Genomic DNA, 26,735 nt, shown 5'->3' with positions numbered 1-26,735 from the left:
CCTGATGCGCTCTCAGCTCCGATGGCCGGCCACGTACACCGAATAGACGACCGTCGTCTCCCCAAAAGGCTTCTCTACGGAGAACTGTCCTCCGGCAAGTGTCCCCCTGGTCGACCAAAGCTACGCTTCAAAGACAATCTGAAGACGTCCCTCAATCAGTTTGACATTCCTCACTCAACCTGAGAAGAGACTGCTGAGGACCGATCTGCTTGGCGATCTGCCGTTAAGACTGGCGTCGCAGCTTCCGAACAGAGACGCATCAGTGACAAAGTACAAAAGTGGCAGAAAAAAAAAGACAATGTCAATTCCACCTCCCAACCTGGTTCAGCCCCGCACTTATCATGTCCTCACTGCAACAGACCCTTCCGAGCAAAGATCGGTCTAATAAGCCACCTTCGCACACACCCCACACCCCAGTGACATGAAGTCGTGGTCATTTTCGCCTGCGAAGGACGAACATCATCATCATGTGTGTGTGAGAGAGAGATGAGACTGAAATACAAAATCTGTCTGTCTGTTTGCCGGTCTGCTTAGCCCACTAAAACAGTCCTGTTCAGGGTAATGAACAATAGCAACTGACCAGCGGAACGCTTGGCAAATTACATTTTGGCCAGTAATTTACGAAATCCATTAGTTAGAGAAGAACGTCTTGTTACTCCAAATGACGTCTTGTCATGAACAACACTAGTCCTTCTGAGGGTCTACAACTGTTTATTCAGTCTACACTTCTAAGCGCAGGCCAGAACTTCTCCTAGCGCTGGCTCAAGTCTAACCTAATCTTATCTGCAGGCCTTTTGCCTGCACACGCTTATATAATAATAATAATAATAATAAGTGTATTTATATAGCGCTGACTTCCACCAGGGTTGGTCATTGCTGGCTTTGTCTTTAGGGCTGGCAATTGCTGGTACTTGCATCTGTTCAGTGATGTCTCATCTCCATTTGCTTCCCAGTCTTACTCGTGATTAGGGGCCTAATTATCACGGCTGGATTTCGTGAAAAATAACTTTTTGAACTGACTGACTGTATATGTATTTTGTATGTATAAAAATTGAAATACAAAAATATAAACTTGATTATTTGCAGATCGCCGTGATATAGCTTGAAGATTGCTGAGTTTAACAATATTCAAATAAACACAAAATCATTGGCAACCAAGCTCTAAGGTCAGATTTTATTGGGATTAAAGCAGGATAGAGTTACAACTGAAAACAAAATGTTTTCTGAGTCAGCAGTGATCCAAATGCTTAAATTTATATTTTAACCTTTAAAACTTTCTCAATATTTGGTGTCAGCGTACTAAACTACATGCATATATACAACAGAAACATCCAAGACAATGTCAACAACGTTTCAGGGCTAACACGATTTAGCACCATTCCATGATAACAGGTACATCTTTGGTAGTTTGCAAGTCTGCGTGATATTGTAATACTACTTTCACTAATCTGATTATATGTTGACATGTAGTACACCAAAACCACAGCATTGAAATATCTTGCTGACTGAGTTCTCTTCTAAATCACCAGGCTTGGGCTGTAGGTCTCATAAGGACATCATTTATCTGGAAAAGCAAACATCACACATTGATATGAATAATTTCAGACAAGAGGCATATGGTGACTTACACAACCATGAGCTCTACAGCTCACCAGAACTAAACCAAAGTTATATTTACAATTCTGGAAAAAAACCAAGCTCATATAAATCACATCTTAGCTTGTCGCAAAACCAAGATATCGCCGGATATGCAACATATCAGAGAAACGATTACAAGCCTGGGGAAGTGAAAGTCGGACATGTTTCCTTATGCAACCTTGAAAGAGGTTAGGACAGGGTAGCGAAAACAACGTATTTTGTGCACAGACCTACACAAGACATTATACTGAGCAATGGAGTAATGGGTGTCATCCATGCTACAAGACATCCGAGTGACTCACCTCCATGTGCTTTGGAGACTGTAAGGAAAATATCACAGTGTTCGTGATGTCATCCACCTGCAGACACTGGAAGATATGATGTTGGAGTTACTGGATGTGAAGCAGACGATGTGTGTTTAGATCAAAGTCCTTGCCTTTCTCTGGAAGCTCAACACACATAATGGTACATCCCTAAAGATGACATACCAGCAAACCACCTACAGCTGATCTCACAAACATTTACATAATTACATCAGTATGATCCCTTGTTAAAATTTATAGCATTACACATATTATGTTTAATAATCATACGGCATGCCAAAGTAAGGTTTGGAAAACAGTTGCTAATGCAGTGCAACTTTAAACAAAACACTAACACAATTTTATATTTAGTTCGGAGTTCAATGCAGTACCATGTGATATCCCAGTCATGGCTGGGAGGGATGCGATTGTTATGACACAGGTGAGGTAACAGGTGTTTCTACATCCCAAAAGGAGCTAAGTTCATAAAGTATTGGTTTCAAACCTGATTACAGAGTGCTTGATTTCTGCACTTTAACTCGGACATTTAAATATTTCTATGAGACTTATGACATTTCTCTAGGAGAATTGATATTCGCAACATATTTGCAATAGGATTTTCAAGGACATTTTACTTCAGTGTTACACTTTGAAAGGACAGCTGATTTATCCAGGTAGAATCAGTTTTGTGTTATATATACTGTCCTCATCAGATTGGATTCATCTAAACAATATGGAGACCACAATTATACTGTACAAGACACTAACCGGAATTGAGCTGTAAATCGCCTTAGCTTCTCCATCGTCCTTCATCATTCGATAGCTGAACTCTGTCTCCACCAGACCTGGACTTATTGACTGGAAAACAGAACACACGCTCTACATGTACTGATGTAACACTCAGCAGCTTCCTCCAACCTGTATCAAAGTCTGGTTTCCAGTTTGCCTACCATTCTCATCTTAAATGTCAGAGGACTGTCGTATTTTCAAGAACATCTTACAAATCCAACATCATATCTTTGAAGAGCATTTTGAAGTGGAATACATAAGAAAAGCAAGATTTATGGATGCCAACTTCTTTATTGTGAATAACACGACAGGGGGTTATTCACAATAAAGAAGTTGACATCCATAAATCTTGTTTTTCAAATCCAACATCGTTGTGAAGAAAAGTGGTTGCTGCTGTGACCACACCCAGTGCTGGTTGAAATTGAGTTGAATTATCCCCCAAATTACGTGAAGATGAATATTCTGGATTGGGTTCAAAACTTGCACAAGTACTTTTCTATATTTGAGTGCAAATTTCATTAGTTTTAACAAGAATCACGGAACAGTTATCGCACTGAGATACAACGTAATTTCAAAACAACCCCTGCTGAGCGTTTCCTTTACCACAATGTGCATTGTTACGTGAAGCGCTGTGGTATGCATACCCCTATTGTTGTCGGAGAGATTGAGACAATAATAAGTATCTTTACTTGGAAAATCTGCCATTTTGTTTGTCTGTTGGGGACAATATCTCAATTGTTTTTTTTCATCTTCTGAACGACCAGTGCCCCGTTTCACATAGCTATCGTAGCGCTACGACTGTTGTAAGTCATTGTTACAGTATAGGAGTTACGATAGCTTTGTAGCGCTACGATAGCTTTGTGAAACGGAGCCCAGTCCTTTGTAAGTGTAGGCTGCTTGTGTAAAATCAGAGGTTTGAAATGGCAAGATGTAGTGTCTCTACAGTCACCAGTAACTGAATGGAGCTTTGTAGGCTTATAGCAATCCTCAACTTGGTATCTAACACAAGAGAAAAACTGAGGGTTTGATAAAGGCTACTGAACACTCTTGTCTCAACACAATTCCTACATAGATATACTGTACTGAACCCAAGCCAGCCAGGCAGGGTAACTGCAGGTCAAGTAATATATTGTCTTGTAACATGGCATGGAATGGTCAGATGATCAACCCATCGAACACTCTCCAGGCACAGGTCTACCTATCAAACCATGCTGTCACTATTTCTGTAAATCTTTCACTTACCATTAGCATTAATCTCATGTAACCTCTAGTTACACAGCATGGACCAAACACAATTTACATATGTAAAATATTTTCACAGAGTGAAACTAATCATGGAGAGTTAGTTTGACGTCATCTTTCCCCCAAAAAACATATAGATGGTCTGTTATGTAATTTTATTGTAGGTTTCCTGTCCGACCAGAAACAGACTTATGATCTCTCAATTCAGGAAGTTTCTGCGGAAAAGTTCATTGGGAGAAGATGAGCTATTCATAAGATATCTCATTACCGTTACACGGATCCCGCTTTTCAACTCTCTCAACTCTTGTCGGAGTCCTTCAACTATTCCTGTCACAGCAAACTTTGTAGCAGAATAGAAGTGAAAAGCACTGTTCCCTATAACTCGATGACCAGACATGCTACAATCATGAAACAAACCAAAAGTCACCGCAATTGCAATGGTATAGCTGGTTGAAACATTCTGCTACAATAACCAAAAGGTTAGAATACCATGGAACTTTTACCAAGACCTTTGACTGAATCCTTTACCATAAGCATGAATCTAAAACGGAAAATTATAACAGGTGGTGAAACTTTTAAGGATGTATTCAGTGATAGACCAAAGTCACGTCAATGCAATGTACGTGAATCGGATGAAACAGAATCTGCACCCCTATCAAACATTAAACAGCAGGACTGAACAGCATTTGGTTCACATTAAAAATAAAGAATGGTGAATCATTAATATCTGAATAAGCTTTAATGGTATTATCTATTTTTCGGTGATAATACTTTGATATTGTCTAATGTACCTGTTGAGCAGGATGATATGCCCATCATCCACCTTCCTCTCCTGCATGGACTTGAAGGCCTCTCTGGTGCACATGCATAGGCCAAGGATATTCACCTGCAGCAGAATACACTACCTGGAAACCCAGGTATGACATGACAAAACATGCACATAGTGATCAGGGATTCAAACCTGTGCCTTGCCTTACTCTAATTGTAGCCCCAATAAGATTTATACAAATCAGCACTGTGGTATATTACATCAAAGGAACATCTATCTGCAAAGCATCAAAGGCACACCACTCTACAAAATAGTTGTGTTTATCTGCCATTTACTCCCATCCCATTTCATATGAGACGCATTGACAGACATTTCTACCAGATGATCAAATCCTCAAGTCCTCAAGTCTGTTGAAGTATGCTAGTATGGGCCAAATCCCAAGTCAAAGGTTTATGCTGAACTGTTGTCTCACAAGACATCTCAGTAACTATTACGTTTGAAATCAAAATATCTCTGTCTGTTGTTTAAACAAAGAACATGTCCAACGGAAAACCTACATTCACCATTTCCCTCCACTCGGGGATGCTGCCTGTCAACAGGGGGTCGTTATGGGCCAGACCAGCGTTGTTGATGCATACGTCCACTCCGCCAAGATCAGGGTCAGCCTTGATCGTCTGGAACATCGCCAAGACATCTTCTTCCTTGGATACATCACAGCGCACTGCCTTGACCATGCCAGGTTGACCCTTCAGTTCAGCTGTTAGAGTCTGACAAGGAGAAAATGATGTGTAGTTTGACTGATGTCATCATGCATCAGTCTCATAGATCCATTGCCCACATTCGCAAAACCTTTTATCATTCCAGCTCATCCATATCAACTATAGATTGGTGAAATGGTTTCGATACCATGGGTTTAACATGAGTCTTAATCATAGACATATCTAGCATAAGAGTTAGGCGAAACCGCATTATCAGTCGTTCGAGTTTTGAAGGGCGCCAACTCGGGATACAGACTGGAGGTACACGAAGTTCGCAGTCTAGACTACCAGTTGTCCGACTTCCTTTTTTGTGGGAGCCGCGGTGGCTGAGCGGTCCAGGCGTCTGACGTTGTGTGCTGGCGATTAGGTGCCTGACTCTGAGAGTGTGGGTTCGAATCCCGGATGGGACTCAACCCCAAAAGTACTAGAATCTGTACTTTACTAAGAAAGTGTAATCCCACATATAACATAAGTTACGTATGCTGATTAGTTTGGTATCTGAGAAAAAGTATGATGCTGAGAAATGGATAAACTGCGTAGATATGTAGTGGAAACTAAACAAAACTACCTAAATTTTTCTTACCATGCAGTCAACTTAACATCAATTTCCTTTTCAATCAACCGAACTTAATTTCCCCTTTAATGTATCAGAAATGTGAAATATACGCATAAATAATTGAATAACATGAAGAATCTGCATATCTAGCAAATATTCAGTGTCAGTGAATAATTCTCTCAACTATTTCTATTTATCTATACTGTTCTACTTAACATCTGTCATTTGGAGAGAGGTATCCATCATCAACCTGTGTCACTAGCGCCTAAAATTGAAACTGTAATTTCTGTTAATCATACGCAGTTAACTTCAGCGCTGAATCTTGTGCATCATGAGAAACTTTTGTCCTTTCCGCAAAGTGGTCGGGGTGCATCTCTTCAGCTCTAGTAATAAAGCATCATCGGTACTCCAATCGTATTTAATATTTATAGATACATATTTTGGAAATAAGATATTTTTAGACTAAATATCAGTCCAGTGCTACAGTGGCAAGTGTGAGTTAGCTGAGAATTGTGACTGTCACTGGACAGAATAACGAGCAACCTGTTGTCGAGTGAAAGTCATTTATCAAACACAGCCCACTGAGGCAACTATGGTTTACAATACCCCATGGGTGATTAGCTCAGTAAACATTGCATTTGACTGATAGCTGACAGTTTCTGCAGTCAGCTAATGCTGAATAATAGAAGCTTCTATTTCGTTTGTTTGTTTGTTTGTTGAACACTGCACTCGGCCATATTACAGCTAAATGGCAGTGATCTGCAAATAACCTAGTCTCGACCAGACAGTCCAGTGATCAACATCATGATCATCGATATAAGCAATTGGGATATGACAACATTCATATAAATCCCTGGTTACATGTGCGTATGTTTATTTACGTTCTATTTATTTACTTACTTATCAAGATGCTGAATATAAGCATGGGATACTGAAGACAAGTCTAACCCCGATCTTCATAGGTCTGGAAGCATCTGAGTTTCAATGTCAATGATGGGAAAACTACAACAAGATTTCACCCTTGTGACACCCCATTATATAGTTTCATAGAAAACAGTCTTGCCCTTAACCATGATAGGTAAACATATAAGATGCATGAGTTCAAGTGCTTTGACATTTAGTATGCTCTAAACATAGGTGTCCATTTTTAGAATGCCTCGTCTCAATATTTGAAAAGAAATTTGTTTTTCACCTTCTTTATACCAATTTGTTTTACTTCTGGAGATACATATAACATCTTTAATGTCTTCTGAAATCTAACTTTCCAATTCCTCTCGTTATCATTAATGTTCGTCAATCTCTTTCTCTGGTCTCGCTTCAAACTTTCACATTCTGCACTTCAAATGAAAAGTAATAGTTTACTGAAAATGTACTGTTTTATTATTCTTTTTATTCAATTCAGTAGAGAATGTCCTTTATTTCAGTCGATAATGTAACATTCTTACACATGAAATAAAATGGAAAATATCGCTTACACTGTAGGCTTCATCAGACAGGTAATTCTTGGAGTATCGGAAATGAATATGTATCAGGATCCGGTCAACTAAAGCGTGAGATGCATGGTCATCAAATCCCTTTTCTGACATCTCTACTTACTGAAATGGTCTCACCTACATGTATTTACATTTTTAGCACTTCGTTTAAAACGTGATCACTCATCCAAAAACGTATGTTTATTCATATTTATTTTATTGAATTCAATAAATACTGTTATTCATTTGTGTGGATGATGTTTCCACATCATGTTTCCACAAAACGATTCATGTAAAATGATACTTATAATACCAACGGGTGTAGGTTACATACAATATAAGAAAAGGCGGTAGGTCAGGTATCATGTATTTATCCCGCCGTGAAACTACTGGAATATTGCTAAAAGCAACGTAAAACTAAACAAACTCACTCACTCCATGTATTTATCAATGTTAAATCAACAGGGCCTAGATTTTCGAAGCTCTCTTAGCGCTAAGATAGTCGTAAGCGCCATCCATTAACATTATCTTACGACAATCGTAGCGCTAAGAGAGCTTCGAAAATCTAGGCCCTGTTGCTGAATGTAGACGGCTGTATTAGCCATGCTGGTTGCACACATATTGTTTTCTTGCATCAAACATTACTTGTTGCACTAACTGAATATAGCTGAGATTATTGAAATCACTGAACTGAAAGTAAAAAATGCGCCGATGTTAAGTCGGAGGTACACACATGATTGCTGACCCTGAACCATTTTGTTACAGCCGGATCAAACTTAATCTTAAGCAAAATACGCAGTTTGTTGTTGATTCAAATGTTCCTGCAAATGCCCCTTCTCCGTGTGCAAATTGGATCATTTAAAGTGAGTGAGTGAGTTACAATTTAACGTCACATCGGCAGTATTTCAGCCATATCGTGACGAGAACAATTAATGTTATACGTAGCGAAAAATGGTAAATTGTAAAAACCTGTCAACGAAGGTCAGTAAAATAACTAGATTATCACAGATTCGAATTTAAAACTAGTAATAAATCTAAAACAGTTTAAGGATCATTTAAAATTAGGGGTGACTATTGAGGGGGAAACAACTATCGCAATAGCGTTAGCCTATTGCAACATACTATTGCGATGCGATAGTCTATTGCGACCAATTATTGCAACACTATTGCAATAGATTGTTTTCTCCTTGAATTGTCTCATTTGAAGTCGTTTCCCAAATGACTGTATAGTTTATATCAAATAATAACAAGTTCAAGTAGTTTCAGTCTCTTTTAAAAACTTGAAACTTGAAACCCCGATCAAGTAAACAGTTAAACATAAACTCAATACAGCTGCATGTCTGCATCCAAACAATAAAAATTCAAAACAACATCAATATTTGTCAACTGAAGTCAATTACTAAACTATCGATACTATCGTTTTCGTTTCTACCATCGATTAATTGCTATCGGAGACTCAACAAATGCAATCCATCGATAGTTCGATGCATCGTTTCCGCTCTGTTAAAAATTGAGCATTTTTTTTCTTCCCAACATACAAATTATTTTTTTCAATTCCATCTTCACACCAAGCAGTATCCACCACTGAACATGTTCATTTTGAATTCCTTTTTCTTAGCAAGCTTGGCATTGCCAATGGCATGCAAGATGTCCCAGTATGATACATTGCACTGCCAAATACATGTCTCAAAACAGAGAAATGGTATCATTGGAAATACAGAAATGACTAACCTATATACTATTGGAACTTAAAACAGTAGAGTTCTTCTTCTGCATGAATGATATTTAAGATAATAGTAACTAACTCCAAGGAATCATATATATTATCTGGTTCAAGTATCATTCCAAGTAAATTCAGCATTGGAGCTGTTTCTTGATGAGATGCAAAATCTAACAGCTGCTTATTTATTACAATTATCATAATCGTTTATCTATGGAAAGGAAAGTCTGGGTAAAAACACAACGAAGACACTTGTTATTTACAGCAAATGACACTATTCGATTTATTTGAATTCTACGTTGTTATTTTTATATTTTTTTAACATTAGCTAAGAGGATGTTTAATATATCCACAGAAAGCGCAAACTGCATCATCATGTACCCCTAACAGGGGGAAGAAGAAAAAGTCACTATAATGGACCTGTAAAGAAATTTCAGATTTGTGTAGCTATACATATAAGATGAAACATCTCCTTAGGTTAAGATATTACCTGAACTACTCAGCCGTAGCCCCACATTGTTTACAGCAAATGACGCCAATAGATACGTTTGAATTTGAAATATTGGTCTGTTTTAGTTTTTAATTTCTATTCTTTTCATTAATTAACAAACAGTAAAACGATGCTTTCATATTAGTGGTTAAATCTAATTTGAACAACTGATAAAGACACAAAGGTAATGTAATGACTGTTGACAATCTAGATAGATATCAATATGATCTTCAACTTGTTTGTTTTACGGTTACCATAACTTTCACTCATTTAAGTCGGTGGGAAAGTTTGCATCAATTTCTGTTATTCCGCGAAAATGGGGGAATCAAATAATGTAAATGTAATGAAAAATAATGAAATGTAATATGTTAACTGTAGGCTATTAGTTGGGTATTACAAAGTATTCTCAGAAGTAAATTACACACACATTCTCGCCAATTAACACAGAATATGGATCATCTAGTTTTGGGTTCCTTTTGCCTAACATTCACACAAGATTTCTTTCAAATGTTACATTTATGTGTGTTGCTTACACTGTGTATTTTTTTAATACACACACACACACACACATACACACACATACATAATTTTTTTTATAAATATATAATAAAAAAGATAGAAACATAAAAAGAAAAGAAATTGAACGAAAAAAATCAGAGCCTGGATATTTCACATGGACATATCATGTATATTGTTAACAGTTACGGTTTTGTTTTAATACGGGGAGCAAAATACCAACTAATGTAGTTAAGCTTTTGTACTCTTTAGAATTAAATTAAATCCAAATATTCTGAGAAGACATCGCTGGAACGTTTCTGGAACCATACAGAATGATTTTTATAAGATTTGCGAATTATTTTGCAAAAACATTGTTGAAGATTAGATCAATATATTTTTTACTGAAATAGGAAACAAATATATCATTTAGTTATGCCAGAATTTAATTTGTAATATACAATATTTTTTTTCTATAGATAGATATTATTAAAACAATGATCTAACCGTAGAGACTTATATTATACCACTGACGTGACGATCTACGGGCTACAGTTAACTTTTCCCACAAGGGTTAATATAACCTTACCAGATCTAACTATGTCATATCTCACCTGTATTTTGTCGATATTTCTTGCACACCCCACCACCTTCATGCCATGCTTGACCAGTGCCTTGACCAGCCCCGCCCCGATACCGACCGAAGCCCCTGTTACTAGAGCTACACGTCCTGACCACTGCAGCATATCGTCCGTTCGCTATTGACTGTTGAATACCTGAGGGAAATGGAAACGCTGCTTCGTCAGATAAGGGACATAACTCTCGTCTCCATGACCCAGATCTTTCTCCAAAGGCCGACACCAGCCGAGAAGCGCGATGCGGTCCTGTACAGTCAAGATATGACCCTGCATCGATGCCAGGCCGACACCTATGCTGTCAATAGTGCAGCTGTGTATGTTTAGTATGAGCGTCGATTTGAGCAAATCGTTTACAAAGCGTTTTCGTCTAAAAGATGTTTTGGGGATTATTTTCGAAATTTGCATTTAATTTTTATTCCATATTACAATAATTCAAAGGGGTCATCACGAGACACATAACGGACAGAGCCCACGTGCGTGAGATGACGTAATGGATATGTCATAATTTATGGCGGGAGGTGTGTGTGTGCGTGCGTGCGCGCGTGCGTGCGTGTGTGTGTGATGATGATTTTTACGGAGAAGCATGTACAATGTGAATTGCCCCCCCCCTAAAAAAATGCATGTACAAAGTAAGTCGCACACACACACACACACACGCGCGCGCACACGCACGCACGCACGCCAAATTCAGATATTCAAGTCTACTTTGATTAATGTAAGACAAATCTTATGGATAACAACTTCTATATTTGTTTATCGCGACGTTTCTGGGCTGATTGTTGTCCCTTTTCATTATCAACCTAAAAAGGAGAGGCAAGAACCAGCCAAGAAACGTCGTGAGAAACAAATATAGAAGTTGTTATCCATAAGATTTGTCTTACATTACTACACCCACTTCTAAATGCCTTGAAGGACTTCGACTAAGTATTGGCAACGTTAACCATGACTGTATATTAACATGTTGGGAAGCTCACAAAGTTTTAATATATTTATGACAGTATATATTATTGAAAACTGGAAATGTACAGACTACCTGACTACGTTCCACACAAAACCTGAAGGTATTGCCAAGGGTTGTAAAATATACTTAAGGTACGATAGATCACACTTACGACCAAATAGCATTAAAATTTTAACAAAGTAGAAGAAAGAAAAGTTTCTTACCTGAGTAAATAAACGAACAGTTTGTTACACAGTCACGGAATGATTTGTGAATGTGTACCGTCCCTATTTTATACCTATGCCAGCTATTATAGATAAACGCATTTACTCATAAAACTGACGATATAGTTATTGTTGTTGTGAACTTCAGTTGCTTTATCTAAATCCTATTGCCTAATTCGACTGGCGATAAGGTGCCTACTGCACACTTAAAGGGACACTGATCCAACTGGTTGTTGCTTTTGTTCTTGTTTTCCCCCGCGACTACCCGGATGATATCCCAGAATTTTTGACTGGGTTGTGATCTCTGCTGCGCCAACCCGCAAGCGGTTGTATAAGTTGGTAGTACAAGTATTATATGTATATCCTTACATTGATCAATAAAGTTTAAATCTTTTTACTCATTAATATGTCCGTCCTCATTATTATAATAAATGAACACAAATTGAACACTTTATCTGCCAGTGATACCAAATTTTAGGACTGAAAAATCCCGATGTCAATGTACGTCTTTATATTTTTGTCTTATAGTCCTAATGAATTCATTATTTGTATGCATTTTGGAACTTCATAAAAAGTACAGGATCTGTTTTAGTGAATTTACAACACGCCTAAGCCTAATCAAACAAAGTGGAATCCGTGGTGGCTGAGCGGGTTAGGCGGCTGACCTTGTGTGCTGGCGATTAAGTGCCTGACTCTGAGGGTGTGAGTTCGAATCCCGGTTGGAACTCAAACCAACAAAATTACTAGAATCTGTACTTATCCTAAAAACCGCCAATAATCAGCATGTTATATGTTAATCCTTTGATCGATGTATTTCTTTTTAACTCCGCTGATAATTCCTCTTGCTACATATCCATGTGCATATTACATAACATGTAATACAATTACCACATCAGATCTTAATGAAGAATGTGCAGTATTTACTCCAGAAAAAAGAATGCTAAATGGGAACCTTTGTCGGGTAAACTGGGTGGTGTTACCACTAATTACACCTCTTATAAAGGTCATACACCATTAATTACACCTGTTATAAAGTTCATACAACACTTTGCCGGACAGCTGATGTGATGATAACGGACTAAGAGTTACAAGGCACCAATTCCTGTATATAAAGAAGGTAGACATGGTTCCCTCATTGCAAAATATCAAACACACAAGTTAACATTCAGTTAAATCCAAATTCAAGGGGAGGTAGACACTTAATCTATCTAGGTTACAAGTTTAGGGTTAAGAGCACTAGCAGGGACCGAGTTCATTGGAAAGGTTGTAGGACAGGTTGTCCTGCAACCGCCAACACCGATGTTCTCCGTTATCTCAGCAGTTTCAGGAACATACATAAACATCATCAAGATGAAGTTCAGCTTCTCATTGACACCTTTCTTGCCACGTTGAAGACCAAAGTCCGGAGTGATTCCAGACCAGTTCAGACTATTTACAATGAAGAAAACGTTCAACATTCTAGACATGACCTAAATACCGTACCATACAATTAAGATATTGAAATATGCAATGGATTTTGTAAATGGAATATCAAGTCAGTGAGATGCCATAGGTTATAATTTTATATTCTGCATTTGTAATATATCTTATGTTTTTGTTTTCAGAACTGCGGAGAGATGTTCCTGAAGCAGTGCCTACAGTGCCGACTTTCTACGGTACTCATTCCAGCCTGTACCGATCCCGAGACAAGGAATGCCAAACCTGCCACGCCGGCGCGACGACATCGATCTCCAAGACGCCTTCACCAAGACTGCTTCCAACGCAGACTTCCTGCTCCATGCTACTGACCACAACAAGATCATGATATTTGCTACGGAAAAAAACCTTCGCCACCTTGCTGCTGCTGATGTTTATTATTGTGATGATACTTTGAGTATGTGTCCTTCTTTATTCTATCAAATCTTAGGATCTTATCCCAGAAGTGGTTGGTGTCCCTGTGTTGGAATAATTATGTATATTTATGCATATTTATGAAAAACATATTTATGTATATTTATTTCTTCAGTTACCATTTTCTCATTTTCTGAAAATGTACAAAATGTGTATTTATGAATTTCATCATGAAGAGAAAATATACCAAAAACGTTGAATTGCTGAAATAAAAAAATCGAGATGAAGTTATAGTCTATAGTTTGTTACGCCGAAACAGACTATAAGTTAATCCTCTATTGTTTGAGGGATTATCGCGCATCAGTGCTTTTTTATCTAGAACAAAAGCATCCGGCAAAACGAGATCCCCCCGTTATAAATACATTAACTGACCATCAAGTGAATGATGACAAATAAATAGGTGCAGGATTATACCACCAAACATGGGCTACAAGGGAGTAGTAATCGCAGTATTACATGCAATTTATATTCCCTCCAAAACCTATGGTGTCGACACTGTTTTGAGGATATGAACTTCGTTGTTGCATAGGAAATACTCATAAGCAAATGCTGTGTACTAAAATTTCAAACTTTAGGATATATACGTAAGTAAATTATTAGACATTTCTAGCAATGTCATAAAATGACGTCTATTACGGATTTTAACAAATCAAATGTGTGTATTTAATATCCAAGGAAATAGACATCACGTTGTTACATGACATGATTACATATCGAGGTGAATACCACAGAAATATAGTCAAACTGGATCAGTCATCATACCATCCACGCATCAGAAAATCCGAAAATGTTTACACTGCTGGGATACTTTATTACAATAAGACTAGAACTACAAGGGATGTTTTCAAATAATGTCATCTCATGGGCACCGTTCTTATTGTCTCATTGTTTAGGTTAAAGAAATTCTGCCAAGGTGGACAGTTGCCCAGTTCCTGTGTCCGTCACGGTCGAGGAACCACCTGGCAGCAAGACGTCGTGATTATATTGTTGGAGTGAAACAGGAATCGCTCTGGAGCAATGTCCCTTTAAGTTACTCTATCTTGACGGAATTATATTAATATTGATAAACGTATTGAAGACAGCGGTGTTGATGGGTGAAATTCACAGTACATTAGATTAGCTTATCTTTATCTGCCGACACAAGACACGATACAGGTCTCGTACGTTCGTGATCAATGTGACCATTGGCAGATTGAAGATTGTGGGACGTGGTCAGTTAGTCTGTACATTTCCATTTTTCAATAATATACACTGTCATAAATATATTAAAACTTTGTGAGTTTTCCCAATGTTAATATGTACACTAGATGTATGTGAAACTCCATATTTCACATGGTGATATTGGGGTGAAGCTGCTATTTAGATGAACTCATCGTGTCTATTATTCCATTTATCATGGACAGAATGTGTCGGAAACACATTCATAATCATAATGGTATTTGACAAGAACCTGTTTTCTTGGAATGTATCAAGGGTATGTGTGTGTTTTACTCCATAGCGTGTGACGTTACCTGATTATTTGTCCATGTGATGTACTTGTGTGATGTCTGTTCTCAATATGTGCCGTAACAACCAGTGGGAATGGAAGGACAGGAAACCTTTGAGGTATATATGTACAAGGTGTTAATGTAATGATATTACAAATGATGTGGCGCAAGAATGATCTGAATCAACATTTTCCAGACCTTTAAATCTACATACAAATCGAAAACTGAATTGTAATAAAAACTATTGTGTAATTTAGCAATGATGGCAAAGGTAATTGCAAATGTAAAACTGTTTCAAACTGAAGGAAACATATGATCATCTTGTTTCAGTATCTGTAACATAAGACTACAAACACTGTTCAAATAGATATGTGCATAGCATGTGCATAGGTTGATCAACGATAAAAATGGATAATCATGTGTCTCAGGCAATAGTGAGTGAGTGAGTACTGTTTCACGCCGCTTTTAGCAATATTCCAGCAATATCACGGCGGGGGAACACCAGAAATGGGCTTCACACATAGTACCCATGTGGGGAATCGAACCCGGGTCTTCGGCGTGACGAGCGAACGCTTTAACCACTAGGCTACCCCACCGCCCCTCAGAGCAATAGCTCCCAAACTTAGAGTGTATCGCAGATGCGATCATTGCATGAATGCTGTATTTACATTTCCGCAATGACTGTCTGCCCTGTGTTCGGCCCACCACCTGTATAGTACACTGTGCTGACCATCCAGTAATACAGACAGTACTAATAGGTATCTTTCAACGAAATCGTACCACTTCGATTTCAATCTGATGCCTCGGTAATGTTGCCATGGTAAAACAGTAAAATAATGACACTGACATAATGTTGCCATGGTAAAACACTTAACATGGTTAAGCCTTGAAATAAATTGTACCCTAATACCAGATTTGAGCGAAAACTAAAAATATCAGTTAATCTGCTCCGGGGATGCCGCTTTTCCAATCTAAGGAAGCAAGACAGTAACTTAAACAAGATAACACTTTATAGGGGCACCAGATACTCCTGCATGCCGAAATTAAAAGACTGACTGACTGAGTTTTGGTTTTACGCCGCTTTTAGCAATATTCCAGCAATATCACGGCGGGGGAACACCAGAAATGGGCTTCACACATAGTACCCATGTGGGGAATCGAACCCGGGTCTTCGGCGTGACGAGCAAGCGCTTTAACCACTAGGCTACCCCACCGCCCCTCAGAGCAATAGCTCCGAAACTTAGAGTGTATCGCAGATTCGATCATTGCATGAATGGTGTATTTACATTTCCGCAATGACTGTCTGCCCTGTGTTCGGCCCACCATCTGTATAGTACACTGTGCTGATCATCCGCTAGGAGTAATACAGACAGTACTAATAGGTATTTTCAACGAAATCGTACCACTTCGATTTCAATCTGATGCTTCAGTAATGTTGCCATGGTAAAACACTAAAATAATGACACTGACATAATGTTGCCGTGGTAAAACACTTAACATGGTTAAGCCTTGAAATAAATTGTACCCTAATACCAGATTTGAGCGAAAACTAAAAATATCAGTTAATTGGCTCCGGGGATGCCGCTTTTCCAATCTAAGGAAGCAAGACAGTAACTTAAACAAGATAACACTTTATAGTGGCACCAGATACTCCTGCATGCCGAAATTAAAAGACTGACTGACTGAGTTTTGGTTTTACGCCGCTTTTAGCAATATTCCAGCAACATCACGGCGGGGGACACCAGAAATGGGCTTCACACATTGTACCCATGTGGGGATTCGAACCCGGGTCTTCGGTGTGACGAGACAACGCTTTAACCACTAGGCTACCCCACCGCCCCGAAATTAAAAGAAATGAAATTGTATCATTGTCGTGTTAAAATGACCACTTAAAGAAAACGCGTGAATACCTACAAGGTCGTGGTGGATGAAGATCACTCTAGAAGTATGTACACTAGTTTCGAATGTAGGAAAACAGTAACAGGAAAACACGAAACAGGAAAAGGGTAAATGAATATGGAGTCACTCCAGACTCAAGACCTTGTGTGAAACATTATGAAGCCGGCAGCCTGTCCATCTCCGAATTCCTGACTGGGGTTGGCCAGAACATTAGACTCAACAAGAACATTTAGTTAGAACTGAGAACTGAGAACATTGCTTATGGATGCAAAACATGTGCTTGTAATTGTTTTGTTATACTTTGTTAATAAATAAAAACAAACAACTGAAAATGTGTTTTTTTACTTCCTTTTACTTTTTTTCCGATCACCCCTAGTTTCATGGCTTCAGAGAAGAAGCTAAACTTGAAAAATATATTCAATGACGAATAATACAAAGGGACCGAGCAAAAACATTGACAAACAAAATAAACAAAGTACTCATGTCCAATCAAACACCGCCTGTAAGGCTCTATTACATTGAATGCAATGTGGACGATGTTAAAGCTAACGTACATCGACCCAACTCTACATAAAGGGATGTAGTATCTAGTCTGAATGTAAAAATATATTGAGTGTTAACATGTAACCTTTCAAGTGACGATTTCTGCGTTAAAACCAAGTTTCAAATACACGGTTGTAACACCACGACCTGATGTTGCACCGGGTCTGTTTTGGACAATGACGTTTCGCAAAAGGCAAAATAATACATATAAAGACTGACACATGCATAGTGTGCGATAAACCACCATATGTAGTGTTTTACCGGGATTAAACATCCGAAATAAATCGTATGTGTTCCAGAGTAGATATATTTTCAGACGGACAGGTGTATTAATTGGGTCATCAAGATCGCTTCGGTGACGTTATAAGCTAAGGTTGCAAGGTTGACATGTACCATGGAAATGCACGTAACACTAGAATTTCCATCATTCCAAACATTTCCTCTCGCCAGCATTGTGCAGTGTGTGTTGTGTAAGTTGTGTTCCGTAGCAAAATGTATCACTGCAGAGGAACAAGAGGCTTGTATTGGGAGGGGTTTGTAACAGCACATTTTTCAGTTAAAGACTACGATTTTAATAACAAAGCACATTCATTAACAAAATGATACGATAGTTTAAGATATGAATTCACTGGGAACCGCCCCGTCTGGATTATGGAGTTTTAAGGAGGAATGATGACGACAGCGATCACAAGAGTGAGTTAAGTGGTTTCACTGTGACATCATGTATCTGAAACAACAAATATATAAGTGACTATGAATGTACAACCACTGAAAATGTATTCTCTATGATTCGTAAGACGGACGAGACGTTTTATTGCATTTTTCTCCAAGATATGAAAGAATGACTAAACCCTATTCTATATATAGCGGCACTGCAGGCCCCGTGTACTACAAAGGCAGCTTCTGTGTGATGGCTTAAATGATGAAGATGCAGCCTACCTGTACATTTGGCGGAGTCCCGAGGGCAAAGATCACAACCGCAGCAATGTCGTCAACATCCAGAGCCTGAAAATGAAGTCCGACGGAGATATCGTTTTGACGGTAGATTTTGTACAATGCCCTAACGTCATCAATTACATGACTCACAATGCTATGACGTAAAAATCTGATGACATCACAATGCTGTGAGGTCATCAACTTGATGACGTCACAATGCTATGACGTCGCAAGTATTTAATGCAAGTTTAATGGCAGTACCGTGTTCAGAGATGTACATTATATACATCTCTGTGATTGTACATGTGATTTTTATGATAAATAGAATCTCACTCTCGGGTCTTCTGAAATCAAATGTATCAACAATGGTTGATTAAAGTAAAAATATTAATTGTAACTTTATCAACTCGTGGTGGTGTATTTGATATCAAAAGACATTCGGGTGAGATTCTCTATATAAGTGCACTTTTAACCTGAAAGATAGATCATAGATTATTGAAAGGTATCTATGCACACACTATGAAAGTTCATGTTGAAGTTCTTCCTGATGTCATACCTGTCTGTCAGTAGAAATTCTGTCATTCGTAGTCAGTGAGTGAGTTTTAGTTTTACGCCGCTTTAGTATTATTCTAGCAATATCACGGCGGGTGACACCAGAAATGGGCTTCACTTGTCATTCTTATTGTACAGAAGTAAATATATATGAAACTGATGATAGCTGGGTAAATTAGTTGAAGTGAATGAGCTATTTCACCATTATTGACTGATACAACCTCCGGTCATTAATATCCGTGAAGGGCCGGGTTAGAAAATGTGCCTTCAGTAACCCATGCTTGTCGTACGAGGCGACTAACGGGATCGGGTGGTCAGGTTCGATGACTTGGTTGACATATGTCATTGGTTCCCAATTGCGCAGATCGATGCTCATGATGTTGATCACTGGATTGTCTGGTCCAGACTCGATTATATACAGACCGCCGCCATATAGCTGGAATATTGCTGAGTGCGGCGTACAACTAAACTCACTCACTCACTCCGGTCATTAATATGCCTAGAGTTAAGCTATGAGTTGTTACTTTTTTAAATTTCTTAACCAGAACCGAACTGTAAATACGTGTTAGAACTTGATTATTTCATGACATACCCCTTGGTACATTACTTCAGGATTCACATCGTCCAACTTCATCCGATACAGGATCTCAGTCCTCACTAATCCGGGGGCCACAGACTGGAACACCAGACAATGAACATACATGATAAACACCATCATTATCAAAAAACAATTTCAACAGTAGCGTAGACTGACTGGCATAATTGTTAATGTCAAGTGGAACTTTTTTCGACATGTGTACAGTATACGAAGAACATTCTTGACTTGAGCCTCAATTGTGTCACTCTCGGATCATGCATTGACACAGTTTCCGTCCTTTAAATCCTAGGTTTATAATAATAACGAGAAAACAGTCAGAATACAAGTTCGTATTGCTATTAAAGTACGTACCGTCACTCTGATGCCACTGTTAATTTCATTCAGCTCTTTAATCAGACCTTCATAAATAGCCGAGACTGCAAATTTCGTAGCCCCGTAAAAGTGACTGAAGTTCATAGGTCCCACCGTTTTCCCCAGCACACTGCCAGCATAAAAACAGATGCTAAATGGTTGGGTTGTAATTTTCGTTGTTTGTTGTTACACCGCAATCTGACACCTTGTCAATATGACACCTACTATGTGGCGGAGACGTGACTGCGTTGTCCCCGAGGTCCACAATCGCCGGCACAAGGCTTTTTGGGTTGGTTTGGTTGTTGTTTAACGCCGCACTACGCAATATTCCAGTTATATGGCGGCGGTCTGTAAATAATCGAGTCTGGACCAGACAATCCAGTGATCAACAGCATGAACATCGATCTACGCAATACGGATACGATTACATGTGTCAGCGAGATTGACCACCTGATCCCGTTAGTCGCCTCTTACGACAAGCATGGGTTACTGAAGAACAATTCTAACCGGGATCTTCACGGGTCGAGATACAATGAGAAATGATAAATCTAATTCCAGAAGCTGACAACCCAATCCCTTCTAGCTGGCTCTTCAGACGAGCATGACGTTATTTGGACCGTTTCGGATCCGAATTCTCCACAGGCACAAATGTTGTGTGTGTTTGCTTCTCTTGCAATGAAGTTTTATAAAACAAATATTGTTCTAAATTATTTCTTATAACGTACATGTGGTATACGACGCATCATGTGTCTTACTGACATACTACTTCGTAATATGCAGGTGTGCAAATGACTGGTAACCAAAATGAGAATAAGAAACATTCTGTTCCTGATACGAGATGTCCATATATGAAAGAGTGAAACGCTCGCAAGTTGAACCTACCTGTTGAGCAGGATGATGTGCCCATCATCCACCTTCCTCTCCTGCATGGACTTGAAGGCCTCTCTGGTGCACATGCATAGGCCTAGGACATTCACCTGCAACAGAATACATTTAACTGGAACCAAGGTAATATTATTATTTTCATTTTTTATTTCTTCAAACTGGAAGAACATACAGTGTAACTACAAAAAAGTTTAATTTCTTTTGTTATAAAAAGCCCGGTTTGCCCCCGTTGTCGTTTCTAGGTTTTGCTCGTGGGCATCACCAAAATGATACACGTCTGAGACCTGAATTACTTCGGAATTTCCTACTACATTAATGTGATACGTCAAAACCAGCTCTAAACCCATCTCACTCACTCTCATGAAGTGTATATTGTGTGTGCCGATATCTATGTGACGTTATAGCGTCATGACTTATTATAAATAGAAACGGTAAGCTGGCGACAACTTTGCAGCACTCTTCTAAAAGCATAAAATTTGAAGTTTAGACTTTGGAGTCTCTACCCTTGAAATATTCTAAAGAGGTTTGGTCCTTGAGATGGTGCCTTCTTCGTCTCCAAGTGGTGGGTGTTAATTGCAGTTCGACACAGTGTGCGTGTTACAACAAATGCATACTATCTAAAACTGAAAATTTAAGATTATATCTGTTTTAATATTTTACCATTTACTTCCATTGAATCATTTGGGCTTCCACTTACGCTAACGTTCATGGAGCCTTTACTACATGTGTCACCGTCTGGTGTTACGGTGTGAAGCCCATTTCTGGTGTCCCCAGCCGTGATTTGCTGGAATATTGCTAAAAGCGGCGTAAAACTAAACTCACTCACTCACTCTGGTGTTACGTCAGTACTGAAAGTTTACGACATGCTACCCTGGTTGCCGCATGTCGGTTAGTCTATTATTGTAAAATGTCACCGGCTTAGGTTTAGGCTCAGTAATCTATGCCTGTGGTAAGAATCGAATTAAACACTAGAGAAGATATGCGCTTTGACTTTGTGTCCTCATATATACCGACGTAGGGCGTTGCTCAACATGTCATTATTGTCAATTTTTATTCGCCGCCGTGATTGTGCTTGAGTTATGTCGAATGTTTGTTTAGAATAAATATGATACAATATAGCCTAGTGGTTAAAACGTTCGCTCGTCACTCTGAAGACCCGGGCTCGATTCCCACTTGGGTACAGTGTGTGAATCCCATTTCTGTTGTCACACGCAGTGATATTGCTGGAATATTGCTAAACTCGACGTTAATCTAAACTCACTCACTCGCCGAGTACTTCCAATCAACAGAGGCTCATGCTGTTCATGTATGTTGTGTCCTACCTCTAGCATATGCTTCCATCCCTGGGTGCTTCCTGTCAGCAGGGGGTCGTTATGGGCCAGACCAGCGTTGTTGATGCACACGTCCACTCCACCAAGGTCAGGGTCAGCCTTGATCGTCTGGAACATCGCCAAGACATCTTCTTCCTTGGATACATCACAGCGCACTGCCTTGACCTTGCCAGGTTCATTCTTCAGCTCATCAGCTAGTTTCTGATTGGGGGATTGAAATCGATTTAAATCGATTGACAAAAACTCGTATTCAGTATATAATTATGAAATATATGCAGAAGCGTTATGGTCACAAATGGAGACCAAAATGCTTCCTCCGAAAATCTGTTTGTCGATGATAGAAGGGTCTGAATGACAATGCTGTTGATTCAAAGAACACTAGTATTAACCGGAAGACAGCGTTCCATGCAACGGTGCGTATCGCCTGTCTAGACGCTGGAAAGAACATCCTGACACCGAAACATTTGATCAATATTATTAGAGAATCCATTAACAGCCAGATTGATAAATATAGCAGAAAAGGGTAGTGACGTTTGAAAGACCCGCTTCAAAATTGCTAGAACTGCTAATTAGCAAACGACTTCTAACGGGGAACGTATAGGCATCATCTGAAACGGTTCACTCCCAAAAGACAGACTCAATGAGTAGACTAATTTGCTGAGCCATGCTGTCCACCCCTATTTAATTAATGAGCTCACCCAGGGTCACTACAGAGTATAGTAACAACACACTCCTATCTCCTGTGCCCTTCTCAAAACATATTACTAATCCTTTTACTGAACAGAACAGAATAGAGCCGAATTTGTATTCTCAAAAATCACATATAGTGACATAGAGAACATACAGCATATTGATACATATTAAAACATTGAACAAAGTCCAGTTTTGATAAATTTGGCATCTTTAGAGTTAAGTGGTGAATAATCACATTTCATTAGATAAACAAATTTTTCAATAATTGGATGTTTACAGAAATATTGGGGAAGAAATTGGTTTAGTGCTGGACAGTATAATAAAAAGTGTAGTTCATCACAGACATCTAAATTCACACTATGTTTCTGATCCATTCTTTACAATACAATGACTTTTTTCCTATGACTTTTTCCGATCACCCTTCTAGATGATACCCCTGAAACATGTGGATTGTCGTCAGGACGGACCAGACCGAACCATCTGGTGTTAGTTGGAAGTATTCTAATATACTGGACAAAACTAGTTAGGGATATATGTAAATTTTGAAATTATGAATAATGTTCTATTTTTTCATTGACACACTGATAAAATATAAATAAAAAAATACCAATATCCCAAACTTATTTTGTCCAGTATATATCAGTATTTCATACACAGGTTTTGTATTTTTTACATTGGTATTAAACTAAACCGGTCAGATGAAGCACATGCATGGTAGTATATAACCAACATAAAATTGAAATTCAGATTTAATGAAAGCAACAGGTGTCCGTTGAAACTTAAATTCTGTCCAACCTGTTGTTTGCTGTGTGCATCGTGAAGGGAAAAGGTGCACTTATAATTGAATTCAGACTACAATATCCTATAAAACTGTATCCTATGAACTGCGGGTCAGTAGTAGATATTCACATGGTTCGCATTACAAATTTATAATACTTTCCGTAACAAATGGATTCCTCTAGCAAGGCGAGAAATAGCGAGTCAGTACCAGTGGGAACGAGTTCAAACCAGCGGGAACCAGTGTGGGCAGGCCTTGAAATTACTTCTGCTTCAGTGGCGTACACATTTGTTATGAAATTGAGCGTTAATTCGAGTGGTATAGAGGAGAGAGTGGTGATGTCGACACCCGATAATACACTGTGCCAGGTATACTTTATATAGGAGATATTAGATAAAACAATCACCTCATTCCTTTCAATTCTCACCCTATTCTCAGTTCTGTAGCAATACAATAATATTGCACATATGCAAGAAACATTGCCCAAACGACGTAATGAGCTCTCAGTGGTGTAATCACTTGCATATCATACGTATTCTGGAACAATGGAGCAAGGAAGAGAAAACAAAGCCGTCAAACAGTGAATTATCTAAACAAAACAAAAATTCTTTAAAACCTGATCAGTCGTATCAAAACCCTGTTTGGAGTTTGGGATTTGTTGTTGAATCCGACGACAGTGGTTTTGGTATTTGTTGGTTGCTGATTACGCTACCAAAGTTGCCTATTCTTCCAGTTTCCGTTTTCCAGTCCCCACTCTTTCAAATTTCAACCTCAGACTGCCCAACAAAATCCGCCAATATGCTTCAAAGACACCCACGACACCGTCATGGAGTATGGGGCATGGCTTCAGTAGAATTTGATTCTGTTAAAAACAGACTTGATCATGCTATATTCTGTATACCAAGTATCATGACAAAAATAAGTGTTGACAACCAACATCCACTGCAAGAATGTTTACAAACAACAAAACACATCCGACTTGCACTTGTGTAACGTTTCAATCCTGTGTGCAGCGTGTCAGTTCTAGGCGTAGCGCGTCAATCCTGTGTGTAGAGTGTCAATCCAGTGTGTAGCTTGTCACACCTGTGCGTAGCGTGTCGGTCATGTGTGTAGCGTGTCAACTCTGTGTATAGTGTGTCAATCCTGTGAGTAGCTTGTCACACCTGTGTGTAATATGTCAATCCTGTGTGGGGCGTGTCAGTCCTGTGTGTAGCAAGTAAGTCCTGTGTCTAGTGTGTCAGTCCTGTGTGTAGTGTGTCTATCCTGTGTGTAGCGTGTCAATCCTGTGTGCAGCAAGTCAGTCTTCTGTGGACCATTATTTCTTTCAATCTTATTGAATTTGTTTCTCATACAGTTGTTATTTACTCAGACACAGCGTCTGTAAAGCTCATCGGGGATGAGCATGTTGGGAATTTAAAATGGCAGAAGGCAGCGTATAGTGGATATTAAGCTCAATGTTTCAGTTTGTTTGGTCAGACCATGGAACATGTATGAACCAGTCAAAGGATGCCGATCGACCATTTTCAAGGTGTCCCAGATCAAATGCAAGAAAACGAGATCAATTAATCCGAAACCAGGGCGGCGAAATCGAATTGAAATGCTGCAAATGTTCAGGCTGGATCCGGAGTACCAGAAGGTCTACTCCTCTCAATGCTCGACGACCATTAACAATATTAATTAATCTGTCTTTACAAAACTAAGAGTTACATGCAGGTGTCCCCTACTTTCTTAAGATTACAGAATCTAGTGTAGCCTGGATAAAAAAATCACCTGTATTTTGTCGATGTTTCTTGCACACCCCACCACCTTCATGCCATGCTTGACCAGTGCCTTGACCAGCCCCGCCCCGATACCGGCAGAGGCCCCTGTCACTAGAGCTACACGTCCCGACCACCGCTGCATGTCTGAGCGAGTGATGACTGGCGACTGCTGTCGGTTGCTTAGTGGTAAAACCTATCAGTTTTAGCTATAGCCACACCTTGTACACATTTGTGCCGTTCCATTTGCCCCCACCGCTGTTACAATATTACTTAAAATAGTTGATTTATTTTCAATTTTTGTGTGAATATATGAGTACAATAACGGTATACTAGTATTAATATTTCGCATGATGTCATTATAGCACTGATGAAACACATTGATTTATATATCCCAGTTTTTAATATCTTTCGACAAAATGGCCCTAAAAAATCAAATTAAGGTGTTCCGTGTATTTGGAAATGAAGTAAAAGCGACAAATACAAACTCATAGAGTCATATCCATAAGAAATCTCAGCCCAAAGCAGAGCCGAGTCTACGATTCAAGCTACTTCATGAGAAGGTGTTTTGAGAATCACTAACAATAAGAGATGACACCAGTTGTTCGTGAAAACAAAAACACATGGCCACATACAGTACAGGACATCAAATTATTATCCCAAGCTTCAAAATGTCATGCACATGATCAAATTAAATGTCTTGTTTTTAACATTGTCAGTCCTGGCAGAAATTGTGATTATTATGCATAAAGAAATCAAGATCGAGAGCACATGTGGTACGTGTTGTGTGCCTATTTGTTGAATAAATGTATTTTCCTCAAGTTTTACATATATTTTATCAAAGATTCAGTTCAGCATTTCTCAAATCGTTTTCTCAGTACAATCCCGATATCATTTGCTTAAAAATTTCCTGAGCCTTTGGTGATGAATATGTAACTACCTATGGACACCACAAAAAGCCATTGATCAAGGAATGATGTTTTTCCTTAACTTTGACATGTG

At 38.9% G+C, this 26,735-nt stretch overlaps 1 protein-coding gene across 3 annotated transcripts; it reads right to left on the bottom strand.

Annotated features, from left to right (window-relative positions):
* Positions 1-1,144: 1,144 nt before the first annotated feature.
* LOC124288132 (dehydrogenase/reductase SDR family member 11-like) lies at positions 1,145-25,889 on the bottom strand. Of its 3 annotated transcripts, none has more exons than XM_046724700.1 (7): positions 25,747-25,889; positions 22,497-22,706; positions 21,172-21,266; positions 4,240-4,369; positions 2,709-2,798; positions 1,941-2,006; positions 1,145-1,564 (listed from the first exon to the last, which is right to left on the bottom strand). In XM_046724700.1, the coding sequence occupies exons 1-7, from the start codon at positions 25,876-25,878 to the stop codon at positions 1,523-1,525; spliced, it is 765 nt and encodes a 254-aa protein (XP_046580656.1). In that variant the 5' UTR covers positions 25,879-25,889; the 3' UTR covers positions 1,145-1,522. The 3 variants fall into 3 exon arrangements, with proteins under 3 accessions (XP_046580656.1, XP_046580655.1, XP_046580657.1); XM_046724699.1 differs by lacking the exons at positions 21,172-21,266; positions 22,497-22,706; positions 25,747-25,889 and adding exons at positions 4,763-4,857; positions 5,298-5,507; positions 10,846-11,016; XM_046724701.1 differs by lacking the exons at positions 1,145-1,564; positions 1,941-2,006; positions 2,709-2,798; positions 4,240-4,369 and adding exons at positions 18,401-18,579; positions 18,792-18,857; positions 19,933-20,016; positions 20,290-20,419.
* Positions 25,890-26,735: the final 846 nt, after the last annotated feature.

Source organism: Haliotis rubra, unplaced genomic scaffold, assembly GCF_003918875.1.
Source record: "Haliotis rubra isolate DU_JTF1 unplaced genomic scaffold, ASM391887v1 Scf412, whole genome shotgun sequence".
Lineage (NCBI taxonomy): Eukaryota > Metazoa > Mollusca > Gastropoda > Lepetellida > Haliotidae > Haliotis > Haliotis rubra.
The sequence above is the reverse complement of the archived record's forward strand: the minus strand, read 5'-3'. Positions and strand labels throughout refer to the sequence as shown.

What these genes read in the sequence shown, in the direction of transcription:
- LOC124288132 (XM_046724700.1), bottom strand. Translation starts at nt 25,878, where the DNA reads ATGCAGCGGTGGTCGGGACGTGTAGCTCTAGTGACAGGGGCCTCTGCC. An exon ending in GAAACATCGACAAAATACAG is followed by an intron (nt 22,707 to 25,746) that starts GTGATTTTTTTA and finishes TCCCCCAATCAG; the next exon opens with AAACTAGCTGATGAGCTGAA. An exon ending in CGATTTACAGCTCAATTCCG is followed by an intron (nt 2,007 to 2,708) that starts GTTAGTGTCTTG and finishes CATATCTTCCAG; the next exon opens with TGTCTGCAGGTGGATGACAT.